This window comes from Sporothrix schenckii, assembly GCF_000961545.1.
Source record: "Sporothrix schenckii 1099-18 chromosome Unknown Cont41, whole genome shotgun sequence".
NCBI classification, from domain to species: domain Eukaryota; kingdom Fungi; phylum Ascomycota; class Sordariomycetes; order Ophiostomatales; family Ophiostomataceae; genus Sporothrix; species Sporothrix schenckii.
The window spans coordinates 320,839-336,147 of record NW_015971142.1 but is presented as its reverse complement, the minus strand read 5'-3'; the positions used below and the strand labels follow the sequence as shown (position 1 = coordinate 336,147).

The 15,309-nt window shown below is 51.7% G+C and overlaps 5 protein-coding genes across 5 annotated transcripts; 3 read left to right on the top strand and 2 right to left on the bottom strand.

Annotated features, from left to right (window-relative positions):
* Positions 1-1,070: 1,070 nt before the first annotated feature.
* Positions 1,071-2,281, bottom strand: SPSK_07634 (uncharacterized protein; the record flags this gene model as incomplete). Its single annotated transcript, XM_016734293.1, has 3 exons — positions 1,071-1,684; positions 1,753-2,068; positions 2,105-2,281. The coding sequence occupies 3 exons, from the start codon at positions 2,279-2,281 to the stop codon at positions 1,071-1,073; spliced, it is 1,107 nt and encodes a 368-aa protein (XP_016590405.1).
* A 3,162-nt stretch (positions 2,282-5,443) lies between these two features.
* On the top strand, positions 5,444-6,895 carry SPSK_10772 (tam domain protein; the record flags this gene model as incomplete). Its single annotated transcript, XM_016737054.1, has 5 exons — positions 5,444-5,659; positions 5,752-5,786; positions 5,841-5,926; positions 6,002-6,785; positions 6,865-6,895. The coding sequence occupies 5 exons, from the start codon at positions 5,444-5,446 to the stop codon at positions 6,893-6,895; spliced, it is 1,152 nt and encodes a 383-aa protein (XP_016590404.1).
* Positions 6,896-8,890: 1,995 nt separating this feature from the next.
* SPSK_07208 (uncharacterized protein) lies at positions 8,891-10,907 on the top strand (the record flags this gene model as incomplete). The annotated part of the gene is made up of 4 exons (XM_016733872.1): positions 8,891-9,846; positions 9,946-10,045; positions 10,113-10,221; positions 10,300-10,907. The coding sequence occupies 4 exons, from the start codon at positions 8,891-8,893 to the stop codon at positions 10,905-10,907; spliced, it is 1,773 nt and encodes a 590-aa protein (XP_016590403.1).
* Positions 10,908-12,193: 1,286 nt separating this feature from the next.
* SPSK_07880 (uncharacterized protein) lies at positions 12,194-13,012 on the top strand (the record flags this gene model as incomplete). The annotated part of the gene is made up of 1 exon (XM_016734533.1): positions 12,194-13,012. One exon carries the CDS (start codon positions 12,194-12,196, stop codon positions 13,010-13,012), a length of 819 nt encoding a protein of 272 aa, XP_016590402.1.
* Positions 13,013-13,324: 312 nt separating this feature from the next.
* Positions 13,325-14,284, bottom strand: SPSK_07793 (uncharacterized protein; the record flags this gene model as incomplete). The annotated part of the gene is made up of 1 exon (XM_016734448.1): positions 13,325-14,284. The coding sequence occupies one exon, from the start codon at positions 14,282-14,284 to the stop codon at positions 13,325-13,327; it is 960 nt and encodes a 319-aa protein (XP_016590401.1).
* Between the last annotated feature and the right edge of the window lie 1,025 nt (positions 14,285-15,309).

Here is a 15,309-nt window from a genome sequence, read left to right as displayed (position 1 = left end):
GACGCGAAGAAAGCACAACGGATCGAGCCTGCGTCTTCTGTCCCGCCACTGGCAGCCCTGTTGGCAGCGTCTTATGCCAGTCCGCCCACTGCTTCCGAGAGTCACCCGCCTGTAGCCGACCCACCCAGCGCAGAATAGCTTACTTTTTCGTCCTTCTGCAGCAAAGTGTCACGATTCACATGTGATTGCAACAGCCAGGATTTGGTCGACTGAATTGACAGCAATAACACATCCACACAAACACATGTAACTGGTTGCTCTTTGCTTTGTTATCAGCGTATAGGTGATTACCTGCTGTTATTTTTATTCTCCTTTTTAGTTTTCAATTAGTTTAAAAATATTGCTTATCTACCACTGAGAACATTTTCTTTGAGCATATTGATGAAAGGTTCATTCCATATAGATGACATAATTGTATGGGCAAACAGAAAGACAACAAATACAACAACATAAACAAACAATTGTAACAGTTCATCCGACCCCTGATGTTTATCTGAACGTCAGTCCTTGACAACCAGTAAATGGTAGATTCGAATTAGGGAGTGTAAGTTCTCCCCAGTTGATGCCATTCATCCCTTCTCGATTCGACGTCCGTAAATCGAGAATCATGGTGCGTGGAATGTGTCGAGCAGACGAAAAAAAGACCACGTCGATGCAAGTGAAAAAGTGAAAGCATTAAAACAACAACGGACCGGTAGGCTTCCGTCTAGGTGTGAGCTGCTCCAGTGACAAGTAAGACGGAAAAGGACGCATACTCAATCTCGTCATGATCGGAACAGTCGGAAGTCAGAAAGAAGAAAGAAAGATGAACAAAGACACTGAAGCATAGTACTAAACAAAACAGTATAGCGGTGACTGTGTATGGGCCACTGCAAACTCAGTATCAAGAATGACTGTACGGTACTGACAATCGATGCGAAGGCGGAGGCGAAGAGCGAGTGATAAAAAGGCAAGAGCAGCTGCGCAACAGTTGGGCTTCTTAAATTCGAACATAGTGTTGGCATAGTGTTGGGTGACCATGATCTGGTCTTCTCCATTGTTGAATGAAAGAGCTCCCGACAACCCGTCATTCAAGCGTCAGACGCATCATCCGAAGCCTTGTGAAGCAGCGACACAGGAATCGGGCTCAAGATGTGGCGATGCATCAAAAGGCCGTCTTCGCTTCCTGGGGATGGACTGCGTGCCTCCGGACGAATCATGACGTAGGAGGAAGGTTCCTTATCATCAGCATCGCCAAGATCCTCAGCGACATTCTGTCTTGTCTCGAGTATCTTGACTTTGTCATCGCCAGAGACATTATCCGAAGCGTTGCTGTCCGAGATGTTGGATTTCGCGTCGGCGTCGATGAAGATTTGAAAATCGACGACAGAGTCACGACCGTTGACAATTTCGTCCTCGGACTCAAGAGGCTGTAAGATCCCAATGCCCGACGTATCGGATTTGGACTCCTCGTCATTTTCCTTGGATTCCGCTTCATCGTCAAGGAATGCTCTGATGGACTGATACTGGTCGTCGAGCTTGAATGGCGACGCGAGCGGCTGATTAGTAGTCGTGGCGTCGGGAGCGGCTGGGGCAATATTAACCTCCCGGGCAAGAAGGAACGTCAGTTGACGGCACCGTGCCCAGGATTCCTCACGAGCTTGAATCTTAGCGGGATCAACGGGCTCGGAAAACGGGGCAATGACTGTGATGTGCTTCGTTAGGATATATGGCTGGCAGTAGGGTGATGCAAAGAGTGCTGGGGTGGCTTACAATTCGCAGGCGATTCGAAATAGTAACGTCCAACATTGGGAGGAGTGGAAGGAACAGGGGCCACATTCTCATCACCATATTCCGACTCCGTTGCGGCGGGCTCTGTCAGACCGGGGTCAATGAAAGTGACCACGTCGCTCTCACTTGCGTCTTGGCTCGGACTGCGTTGGGATGGAGATTGTTCTTCCACAGCATCACACGAGGCACATGCGCGGCCGTCGTTTTCCGCTGCCAGAGCAGCTTGGTCTTCGTGGACAGCTCTTATATCAGCTAACAACCTGTCTAAAGTTTCGTTCTCGTCGACAACTGGGTCGTACTATGTATCCCAGTTGTTTGACTTGAATGAAACGACCACGTCACTTTTGTTCTTGGCACGTCCCTCCGAGTCAAATAAAAGATCACTTTTTTCTGCCTCGCTATCGGGAGATTGAGAGCGCTGGCGTTTGGTCGGCGGGCCGGTGCCAGATGTGTCCGAATCGCTTCGTGCGCGCTTCATGGGCCGCTTCCCGAGGGTGGTGATTGAAACCATCTTATTGAAGATGATATTCGTGTCGTGAAAGTATGTGATATTGAGAAGGAGGGTTTAAGATGCGACCAGTGCTGAAAAAACAAGGCTGAAAAGCCGCCGAGCGTAATGGTCGGGAGGGAAGGATGGTCAGAAACCAGAGAGTAGGCAACTGAGAAGGATGGAGAGATCTTTGGAGTGACCTCGAGGTGAAGTGACAGATATAGAAGACGAAATATATAAAGTATAAGAATAAGAAGAGAGAGAACGTGGAGGGCAGATGATAAGGGGGGATGGGAATGACGAGAAAGTAGACAGAAGAGAGAAGATGCACTGAGAAAAGAGAGTCAGATGATGACACAAAACTCGCGAAGATAGTGAGATACTCTCTGATGAAGACGATGGCGACATGGAAAGAGGAGGTTTGGTTTTGGAACGAATCGGGGGGCTGACTTCAATTTATGTGTCGCTGCCTTCTCTACCTTTGCTGGAACTTGCAATATACAATATAATTCTTGTACGTTTTCAAACTACCAAAGTAAAATAATTTTGAACTTCGTGCGGTAGTTACCAGATACGGTTGTGGCCATTGACAATCTCCTGAGAAAATGAGATATTGCATCTTGATGTAAACAAATACACATATCGGACATTTCGCTAACTAATATTGTGACACATGCCCGACCCCAAGTTCAAAGTGACTTTCCCCATCAAAGTGATGATAAGAGATGATATGCCACTTGCCATAGATCTACGTTCGATTGTCTGTGTGAGACTGTGGAATACCTTGTCATACTCCACCTTGTCATACTCTGCCTCCTCGGATTCGAGTGCTGCGGTGACACAAGCAAACGAAAATAAAGTGGGTTTACAGCAAGGTGACGGAACGATACCAGCCACTTTCTTTGTGATTTGCTAACCTGTGAATCTCTATTGAGGTCGTCAATAGGAAATCGAGGCCTCGATGAGAGAACTATAGGAATACGGGAGCTTTCGGGTGAAAACACAAGAGCATTGCCGAAGAAGTGGAAAAGAAGCATTGGAGCAATGGAGTTTCGTTTGTCATCCAGATGTCGCATAACTGACAAAAATTGAACTGAACGGCTAATTGCATGCATCAAATAACCAGTGACACGGTTCTTGACCACAGCCGTTGTGACGAACATGTCGAGAATCAAGATAGGCTGCACGAAACGGCGATGCTCCGAGAGGCGACGTTGACGGTTGTGACGATCGATGCACATCGCCGTGGTGGACCCACTTTTTATGTCACAGAACATTCTGCCACTGATTGCAGTACGGAATACGCCACGCGCAGAGTCCAAATAGAGTATTGCGTTGTACCACGCTCGGTTGTTTGCTTCGTGGCTCCGTTAAAACATCTCTAATTCATTATTTGTGTATCATTTTGGACCACGGCGGCCTGGCTGTCAAGTTCCAATATTTGCCATGGACGAATTCAGCAAGCGACCGTAGCCGCAGTTCTCTAATCGCTAAAAGTTAGCAACGGTAAAGCCCACGCCACAGCGCCGCTCCCCGAGACTAGGCGCTTTCCGGCGACTTGCAGCATTGTCCCCGCCTGATGCACGCGGACGTGTTCCCCTAGTGCCATGCCTCTACGTCGTATTTTCTCTCAGCTTTGTCTGACCGACACTTCTCTCTTTTGAGCAGCCCTTGGCGCCCGAGGCCTTTGCCTAACACCCCACTGCCGTCAAAAGCACGCGGATATACGGAGTACATTGTAAGGCGATTATTCATTTGGCAGAGTCTTTTGCCGTCGGTTTACGGAGTAGAGGGGATGACTCGGCCGAGTGTCGTCGACTCCGGGAGGAAAACGAGACGGCCGCCACCGGTGGTCCGTCGATCATTGTCCTCCATGGAGATGGCACAATGTCTGAAATCTCACACCCACTTCGCACAAATTCCCTCTTTCTTTGGCGAAGCACCACAGAACAAAGGTGGGTCTCGTTATGCGTGAACGTCTTGGTGGCGTCCAATTGCAACCCAATCGCAAGCATGTTCTTGCTTCGCAAAGGACAGCACATGCAGCCGAGTGCAACTGCAGCCGAATGAGGAAGGCTCCTTCCGTGCGTCAAAGAAGCAAAGACCACAAACAGGAGTTTCTCTCAAGGAAAGTGCTATCGAACGGCGCCCTTTGTTCTTTCCGCTTTGTCGCGCCGTCGCAAGTGGGAAGGGGAAAGAGCGCGGCCACGCTTGCCTTTTGAACTTTCCTTCTTTCCTCCCTTGCTGAGGCGGAGAAACCCAGCGCAGTCTCTTTCCTGCCACGCCAACAGCCAACCGCAGCATTTGTAAGGAGCATCACTGCGACAGTCCCCGTAAATCATGGTTCCATTCTGTTTGGTGCTCTTCTGTCCTCTTCTTCCTCTTTTGTCTCGAAATTTACAATTCCGTCTGCTCGACCATCGCCCGTGGCTTCTGTCAAGACTTTTGCGCTTGTCGACCACAGCATCTTCTTTTTCTCTTCTCCATCGCTTGCCGTCTCTGTTTCTTGCGCCCTTGTGGGTTGCGCTCCACCCCCCTGTCATTCTTTTGTGGCCCACTCCATCACGCATTCCACATCCAACAACGGTTGTCCCCGCCCCATCCCGAACCCACATTACGAAGTACGACTCTCCCTGTTGTGTCTAGCGCTGTATGATGTTCGTCCGCCTGTTCACTAGATCTTACTGGACGGCTTCCCTGAACGGAGCAGGTCGTAAGCCTCCGGAACTCCAGGACCAACTACAACATATTCGTGGGGGTAAGTGAGTAGAGGGAGGGGTTGGTCCCCTACTTGTGCTTTTTCAGGTTTACTTTAGTGCTTTCGTGCGAACAGGGGCCACTTGCTGAAGCGCCTGCTTAATTGGCGTTTCCTACCCGTCTCCTTGCTCGTTCTCTTCCCTCCCAATCTCTATCAACTGTCTAATTTCCACTTTCCACGGCACGCAGCGGTCGACCTTCCACGTTCCACCTGCTGCCCTTTTTTCTTTCGACGCGCATCGACCACGGGCGTGACGATCCTCAGGACCGACCTTGTACGTCGAACGAAGCACCTGTGGTGGAAATCGTCAGAAGTCAAGAGGAGATAACCGCGCCGGCCGTCCATGACCGTCTCCAAAGACGAACCACAGTCGGCCCCGGATTACGGAGAACATCATACAGGGTAGACGAACACACGAAGCAGACATGGCGGACACGACGAAGCCAACAGAAGAGGCCGGATCGCCTGCTGCCGCTGAAGCCACAGCACCACCTCCTGTCGCTGCTGCCGCTGAAGCCTCATCACCACCTGCTGGCGCTGCCAAGTCACCCAAGTCACCCAATTCACCTCCAGGGACAGCATCGCCAAGGTCAGGGACGGGCATCGCTGCTGACAATGAAGTAATCGATGCGGAAGAAGTTGTATGTCAGCCTTCATTTCTTTGACCTCTGTCCGCTGATATACTCCCACAGCGACGTGAATCGTGACCATGCGCTAATTTTTATACTATCAGGATAACGACGATGAATCCGCACTCGCCGACTCCATGTAAGGCATCCCCTTCTACATCATGATTTGTATCAAAAACCTGACACAATGTAGCGCCACATACACTACCTCCCTCACCTCAAGCATCTTCAACTACCCCGTCGAATATGGCCGCCGGTACCATGCCTACCAAGACGGCAGTACGTCACTGGCCGTTGCGATCTTCCCTTCTTTTGTTACTGAGTTGAATGACTAATATATCCCGTACCGCAAAGGATACACAAGGCCAAACGATGAGTTGGAAATGGACCGTCTTTTGCTCTTGCACACAATTGTCACCACCGCACAAGGTGGATTGTATCAGGCACCCATCGACGTCGACCGGCCGCAGCGCATCCTCGATATTGGCACTGGCAACGGCGTCTGGGCCATTGAGATGGGCGACCTGCTACCCAACTCCATCGTTATCGGCAACGACCTCAGCGCCAATATGCCTGCTTTCGTGCCGCCCAACGTCAAATTTGAGGTCGACGACGTCGAGAACGAGTGGATCTACGACCAGCCGTTTTCCTACATCTTCTGCCGCTACATGGCTGCCAGCATCAATGACTGGCCCCAGCTGATCCGCCGCACGTATGACAACATTGAGCCAGGCGGCTGGGCCGAGTTCCAGGACTTTGACCTAACCTATTATTCGGAAGACGGCTCCCTGGGCCCCGAAAACCCGCTCCTCGTCTGGATCACGAGGGCCTGCAATGCTGCCGAAGCCATTGGGCGGGACACGCGACCTGGGTCCAAACTGAAGGGCTGGTTCGAGGAGACCGGTTTCACCAACATCGTCCACCGCCGGTACAAGCTGCCCATTGGCACATGGCCCCGCGATCCCGTCCTCAAGCAGATTGGTCTTTACAACTACATGCAGATCAACCAGGGACTGGAAGGCCTCTCCATGCGCCTCTTCACAAATGTGCTCAAGTGGACCAGCGAGGAGGTCGTGGTGATGCTGGCCAATGTGCGCAAGCAGCTGCACGACCCGACCATCCACGCCATCCTGGACTAGTATGTTGGCTCAACCTCAACACCTTGAAGACAGCTCGAAAGAAGATTGAAAAACATGAATGTTCACTAACCTTGTTAGCCACGTTGTGTACGGCCAGAAGCCGGAGTGACCCGAACAGTCTTTCTCTAGCCCGTTTCCATTGCTTTCCATTCGTCTCTTGCGTATTTTTGGAGACCCCCATGACAGTCTTACCATTCAGTTTTGTGCTTGCCTTCACTAGCGAGTTCCCACAGCATGTTTGATGACCTTCGTTGGACTAAGGTTTTTTTTTTTTTTGGTCTTCTTTTTCTGCATAGAAGCGGGCCTGTGTGGCAGCTTTATGACAAATATTTACAGTTATTTTATTGTTTTGACCCAAATCGGCCTTGCATCTAGGCGGCGTGGATGTTTTGTTGGATACCAATGTTTTCCTCTACTTACCAACAGGACAGCCAATGCAAAATCGTGTACAGAGCTTATGCTTCGCCATCGCGCAACTCTGCATCTTGTGGTACATTTTGCGGTGTCGACATGTGTACAACCGCGACGCCCAGGAATCTCAGGAGGAATAGCCTTCGTATTGTGCACAGACCGCAGGCCGTCTGTGTTCAATATTGACGTTTGATTTGCAAAGTGTTTTTATTGCTAGCCAAGCCGTGGTGCTAGCAGATGGGCGACCGGTCCAAGCAGGTACCAAATGAATATGAAGTCGGCGCTTCTTCCAGCTTGTCTCGTCTTTCTGGATGCCCGATCACGTCGATGTTCCACCGGAAGAGACGGAAAGAAACAAAGCGACACGGAGACACCGATGGAAACATTCTAGAAACGGACAAGGGCTCCACGTTTCCCCAGTGCCAATGCTGCAAGATGAGAGGAAGGGACAGGATATCGGACCCAGGAGTAGGGGACCACGAATGGCGTGACGTGCAGAGTGCTGAAAGGTTAAGCTACAGAGCTGGGGCCTTATTTTTGAACTGGGTTCGTTTGGGCCGCCCCGTCTGGTCCCATTGAGAAGCTGTGGAACAATCGCAAGACGGCTCGCTTCTTGTCTTCACCCGGGGTAGTACATGCAGTGTGGGTTGTCTTGGCGAGGTGCAATCCGGGATGGCGACAGGATGACTTGGGAGGAGATTGAAAGGGAGAAATATTGGTTGAAAGAAACGAAGCCTGACGGATGCTGGGGCTTCGGATCCGAGCGACCTTTCCTGCCTCCTTTCAATGCATAATGCTAACAAGTGCGGTCTGTGATTGGCTGCCTAGTTCGACATCCACAACATTGATGTGAGGGATATCCTTCTAGAACAACTGGAAGAAAACGACGACCCTTCTACACACATTTGACGTCTCGACGTCTGACAAAGTTGTACGGGCTCAAAAAAAAGGAGATTAACAAAACTCCAATCCGCGGTGCACGCAAATGAGTTCCCAGGTGGAATTGATTCCGAATTTACTTGGCAAAGGTCTTCCTTTCCCTTGCAGTTGCCCCTCCTCACTGGCTGCAGGTCGTGCATTATCCCCCCACCCAGCATGAAGAACACGTCCTTTTGACTTTGTGGGTGACTCTGGACATGTTGTCTTCCTACGAGCAAAGTCGACGGCCGTTTCAACCGATCCTGATTGCTTCCACCGCGTCAAGCGCTAACGTTGAAACCAAATTCAACAAAAATGAACGACCGTCACACAGCACGGCCGAAATGGGCAAGGTCAAGATGCATGGATGTGTGTGGAGCTGCTCGTCCCTTTGCTTCTTGATGATCACGCCGTCGTTGAACAGAAAAAGCGGCAATCTGCATAGTTAGGTAGCCATCATGTGGGTCTTGACTCAGTGCTCAGTGACCGTGCCTCCTTAAGCGACGAACCTTTGTGGAACGTGACGCTCAGTGGTCCTCTATTTTACCTATCCCCTTTTCTCCTAACCGTCCACGAGGACTTCCGTTCTATATTGCGCTGCTCTGTTTTACGTATTTAAGATGGAGGTGCTGCCCTTATCCTCTGTATGTGGGATAGCTAGAGAGGCACAGCACGTACTGCCGAGCTTCTCTGCAGCTTTATCATTTCGTTCATTCTCCATTTCACCTCTTCTCCCTCCTACTTCTGCTGTTAATTTTGGCCTTATATTGAGGTCATGAAGTTCTCCTTTGGCACTGTGACGGCCGTCTTGGCTGCTGCTCACAGCACCGTCGCCGTTGGCCCCTGGCCAGTCGGCTTCAAGCCCCCTGGATTGATCAAAGGCACCTTCAGCCCCGGTGTCTCCGACAAGGTGGCTGCTGCCAGCCATGGCAGGTCCAAGGGCTATTGCGGTCCCGATCCTGGGACACCGAACGGGGGTGGAGGAGGTGGTGGGCACGGAGGCAGCACGCCCCCTGCTCCGATGTTTGGCTGGGGCACCTTCGACCAGCCCATTGATCACAACAACCCGCATCTCGGGACCTTCTCGCAGCGCTTCTGGTATAGCACCGAGTTCTGGAAGGGGCCCGGCTCGCCCGTCGTCTTGACCTGTCCCGGCGAGCAGTCTGGCACGGACTGGAACGCCACGTACCTTTCCAACCAACGCATCACGGGCTACTTTGGTGAGGCTGTCGGCGGCGCTGTGGTGATTCTGGAGCACCGCTACTGGGGCGAGAGCTCCCCCTACGAGCAGCTGACCGTCAAGAATCTCCAGTACCTCACCGTCGACCAGGCCCTGCGCGACTTTACCTACTTTGCCAACAACTGGGTGCCGCCGTTTGACACGTCGGGCAAGAGCAAGCCCACCAAGGCGCCGTGGGTGCTGGCGGGCGGCTCGTACGCGGGCGCCCTGGCTGGATGGGAGGCCAACCTGGCAGCCGGTCAGCCCGAGGCCAAGGACCATACGAGCCCGTTCTGGGCGTACTATGCGACGAGCGGCGTGGTCGAGGCGATTGGCGACTTTTGGCAGTACTTTGAGGTGGTGCGGCAGGCGACGCCGCAGAACTGCAGCATCGACCTCACGAATGTGGCCTCCTACATTGACAACGTTTTGCAGCACGGCACGAACGCCCAGAAGCTGGCACTCAAGACTTCCTTCAAACTGCAGGATTTGACTGATGGTGATTTTGCAAGGTACGACTTTGCATTTGCTGTATTGCGTCGCCTCTGGTTTCTGGTGTTCTTTTTTCTTCATCTTTTTGTTCCTTCTTTATTGAACTCTAACACATACAGAACCTTGTCCATTGGACCACTTCTTCTTCAGAGCACGCAATTCTTCAGCACGCCCCTTTACGGCTCCAGCCCGTACTACCAGTTCTGTGATTACATTGAGGTCAGCACCAATTTTCTGTGCCATTGGCCTAAATAAGGAATGACTGCTAACACGTCGGTCACTGCAGAACGTCTGGGACGGCTCTGGCAACCCTGTGCCAGGAAAGAGCGGTGTCGGTGTCACCAAGGCACTGGCTGGCTATGCCAAGTGGACAATCGACTACCTTCTTCCCGACTGTATGTGCCAATTCTTGTTTTGGTCGTGGCTCTCCCGTTTTCCAACTCTCAGCCTATGCTAACGAGCCGTCCTTGCAGTCTGTGATGTGTATGGCTACGATGATTTCCAGGGCACGTACAACACCGAGTGCCTGCGCTTCACCAACGCTTCCAGCTCCATGTACTTCGACATCACGCCTGGCAACTTTGTCGGCCGCCAGTACTGGTGGCTCCTGTGCAACAACCCGCTGGCCTGGTTCCAGACCGCCGCACCCGTCGGCCACCCCACCATCGTCTCCCGGCAGCTCGACTACAACTACTTTTTGGAGATTTGCAATGCGCAGTTCCCTGCCATGGCGGGTGGCTTCGGGCTCGAGCACGGCACCACCATTGCGGGCTTCAACGGCTACACAGGTGGGTGGTCGGTGCCGCCAAGCCGCACGCCGCGCATCATCTACACCAACGGCGAAGTGGACCCGTGGCGAGCGGCGTCGGTGAGCTCGAGCCAGCGCCCTGGTGGACCGCTGGCCAGCAGCGCCAACGTGCCGGTGACCGTGGTGCAGGGCGGCAGCCACTGCTCGGATGCGTACGCCGAAAACTGGGCCGTCAACCCGGGCGTCAAGGCAATTGTGGACGCAGAGGCGGCCACGATGCTCCGGTGGACCAACGAGTTCTACAGCATCAAGCACATTGCGAAGCCTACGTAGGCTGCACAAATGCCGTTGATCTTTAAGGGTGATATATGGAGTTGATAGGAATGAGGGCCATGTCCTAGCAGTTACGCAGTATGAAAATGAAGTTGAAAAAAATTGCATGTAGACGTGGGTGACATGGTGAAAAGAACGCTAGACATAAAAGCACAACAAGCTCCACCAAGTTGATGTACGGCAGAGACAGCACAAGACTTGCAAAGGGAATGATATCGGTTTTGGAGTCAAGGCTTGGAAGAACCTCTGGTGTTTTTCGGCAAACGAGCGACCAGATAGCTATTGAGCGTGCTGGTCGAGTCGAATCACCCATTGTTTTTGGACCCGTCCAAACCATGATAAGCTGCGGTTTCTTTTTATTTTCTGCGTTTGCATATGTCCCGGAGCATTGCGAGATCGTGAGGTACTTGGTGGAGGTGGTAGTCGTGACCATCAGGTCGCATATGGCCGTTGACGTCGGCAAGGCTATGCGTCCAACTTCAAGTGCGACTTACACTGTAATTTGGACGCGCCGCCTTGTCGATCTCGTCCCAGGGTCCTGAGCCTAGCCGTCTGCCAATGGTGTTTGCAGGTAATTACCGTCCGCTGGAGAAATAGCGGGGATAGGTTACTAGCGCCCGTTGCACAGCGCTAATTTAGTGAGTCTGGTCCACTAAAGTGATCGACACCTCACAGAATCCACTTTTACTTGAACGAGGAGATGTTTAGATCTTTCTCAGTTCTACGTCAATCCGATGTTGCTGTCAACTTGGATGAAGATCCATTGGGAACAATAAAAAATAGAAGTACAGCAGGGAAAAGATGATAATGGCTAGAAGATGGCGGTGTGAGCTGCGCCGTGGTACGCTTGAGGTTGTCAGATTTCTGTGCGATCAATCTGCAAAATTCTATTCAGTACAATTCGTTTTTATTTTCCAGTCTGAGTTGTGTTTGCTCTGTTTCTTGTCTCCTTGCCTCCTTCCATGTTCACTTTCGAGTCAGTGTTAGGTGGCTAATCTGACATCTTATACTGTCATGCCACTTTCATTTTTCATCTCAATTATTTGACCTCTTCACATGTCCGTCGACTCTCATTTACATGCAATAACTCAAAATCCGCGCGATTCATCTCACTTCTAGTACAAAAGCTAAACTCGACTCGTCTTAACCGTCTTCTATTCATATTGAACCACAGCGACGACAACAAGACGACAACAATCAAAAGTAAGGCCATGTCCCTTGACCTAACCAGATCCGTTTTCAATAGCATACGTGGTCCTGTGATGCCTTGCGATAATCAAGCAGTGATGCAGCAATATGTCGCTATGGACGAACCATATCTTGTCAGAACTCCATCCACCATCTCCACTCTCACCGAATTCTCGGACTCAGACTTTCATGACATGGACATCGACAGCAATGACGAGGATGAGGAGTTCTTTGACGCAAATGAGATGTCATTTGCTGCAGTGGAAGGCCCAAAGAGGTCTAACGACATCCGCGACAGCCTCGAGACTGGTAGTCCCTCCTCCTCCACAGATATCGACGGTGCCCAGGTCATATCAGCATCTTTTGGTAACGTCCATATTGCCAAGAAGAAGTACCAGGCCGGGTCCAATGCCAGCGTGCAAGGACAGCGCCAGGAGGATATTGGACAGGACGCCGGGCTGTCCCCGAGCTCTGAAGACACAGTCGACGACCGCTCAGGACATATAACGAATGAGAAGTGCATCATTTCCGGACTTGAGTCACAGGTCCACGAGCTGCAGACCAAGAACAGAAAGCTTCAAAACGAAAAGTGGAACCTCGAGAACCGCGTCACTAGCCTCAAGGCTGTCATTCTCACCAACAATGAACGTGTGGCCCACATGAAAACGCTCGAGACGCAGCTGGACCATGCTCTTCGATATATTGCCGCTCTCAAGAAACAGGTCCGCGCCCAAGGGGGTCTCGTCTTGGAAGACCTATGGGGGGATGAACGGGGAAAAGGCGACAACGAAAACGGTGAAGAAGACGACGACGATGACGGGGACAAGTGCGTGCCAGTTTATTTTCCTCACGCTGCGGCCAACCCGAATCAGTACACCGCGCTGGATTGCCAGAAACGGCGGGCAATGAAGCACTGAAGTGGCGTCTGTACGAGTGCTCAAGTTGCAGTTTCTTTTACTATTCTTTCGGGGTCACAAGGTGCATGATTGGGAACATGATTGCGATGCTTAAGTGATTAATTTTTGTTTTTTTAAAAAATACTGACAAGCAATGAGAAGAAATCAAATAAGTAGACAGTAGGACAAAGACAAGAGATGTAGAGAAAGTGGATTCCTCGTTGATTAGTCCTTGCTCAACACTAAAGTACTCACCTGGAAGGATCGTGAATACCGCCTCGTCCGTCCGTTGAACATTCCGCTATCTCCTCACCCCCACCATTCGTCCTCCGACTACTCCTCACTTTCCTGGTCCGACGAGTCGGGCTCAATGGGGAATTGAGGAAGACCAAGGAGTTTAGGGTCGGGCGATCGAGGGTAGCGGCGAGGCGACTCGTAGATGAAGGAAGAAGAGGCGGACGAGCTGGAGTCCGAGTCGTAATCAGCCCGGGTAGGAGGACGGTCAAAGAGAACAGACGTGCGGCGGACTGGGGGGAATGGCCGGCGACGAGCACCTGGGATGGGGATCGGGGACGTGCGCTCCTCGAGCAGCGGACGGGGCGACGGAGACGAAGCGGACGTCGAAGAAGACGACAAAGGCAGAGGCAGAGAGGTCGCAACGGGGGCAGCAGCCCTCGGAGAAATAGCCGCAGGGGACTCACAAAGGTGGGCCGGAAGGTCCGGCTTGAAGCTGTGAATGTAGTCCTGCCGGAAGGGAGAGACTATGTGCGGCTGCGGCTGCGGCGGCGGCGTGTACAGAATCGGTGGCATAATCAACGCATCTTCGGCTTCGCGCCGGGCGCGAAAAGCGGCCTGGGACTTGGGAGAAAGGGCACGGGGCTTACTGACCTTGTCTAACTTGGGGAGACCGGGGACCACAACAGCCGGAGGAGCGTAGACGTTCAGGTAGATCTGGCGGCGACGGAAGACGAGCGACTCGCGGGCAACAGCGGGCTGAGCCAGGCGGAACATTGGCGAACGAGGCGAGAAAATGGGGGCTGCAAACAGAGGACGGGGCACCAGAGACGAGAGCGAAGGCGACGGGAGGGGCGACCAGGAAGGCCGTTCAGGAGCGGAGACAAAGGTCTGGTCCGAGAACGATGGAGACGAGGCGGCCAGGGCCAAAGACAGAGAGGCGAGCTCACGTTCAAACGCGGGCGACGGCAGAAGCAACGGCGACGGAGACATGTCGCGACGAGGAATGTCGAGCGACTGGAGGGGAATGTCGTCTGTGTTGAAGCCGATGGGCGACATTTTGTCCAAGATGGGTCCTTTGATGATGTTGAGTTGGTTCGTTCGAGACGTGGGTTGAGTCAATGAGTCTGGTCTGGTCGGTCGATCGTCTTTCTGTTGTCCTGTCGTCCGAGTCAAAGTTTGGAATAGTTGGCTTTTCTTGCTTCCAGCAACTGCAAAGAATAATGAGAGACGGTTTCTGTTTGGTGGTCTGTGTCTTGGAGCTTTCTACCAGAGAAAAGAAGACACGTCAAACAGTTGTTCTCCGGTCTGTACTTGTTGCAAGAGAATGCCGTTGGGAGTTGTTGTTGTTGCGAATGGGAGAGAAGGTCATATTTGAATCAGAGGCAGGAAATCCGTCGATTCATATAAGTCATGGTTGTGCCATTTTCGTGAACAATGGAGTTGGTTGCGATAGACGTGAACAAACATATTGTGTGTTTTAACCGTCAACAAAACTCTGTAGTTCTTGTTCAAAGCACTACAGCTGATTGTTGTATACACGAAGTAAGATCTGTTCATTTTTTTAGAAAAAATCCAATTAAATAAATAAAATAAAACAATATTTGTGCGATGAACATATCATGTATCGCATTCGATCCACGCACACAACTTGGCCCCTTTCAATGAACAAAGAGCACCGTCTTTCCCCACAACCGAAGGAAATGCGTCTATGGCTTCTTCTGAACAAAGAAAAACTGCCGCATTGAAAGCAGATTCTGATCTATCGAGACGGCCCTGTCACCAAGAAGGCTGGCACTCCCGGATGCTGATAGCAACGTATCCTATGGTTTTTCCTGCCACATGTCCACTCCCAAGCTCCTCCGCACTTCCAATGGGCGGTTCCCAGTATCGTGGCCGACTTGACTGCAGTCCACAACGACGGATTGTACCCGAAAACAACAAAATCACATCAGCCAAAGCAACCACCACAGCACATCAAACATCTCCGAGCTATGCACGAGAACATGTTCTGCGTCCAGCCAGCACAGGCTGTCCGGCCCGAACAAGAGGATACATGGAGCAGCTTCTGTCGTTCAGATGTT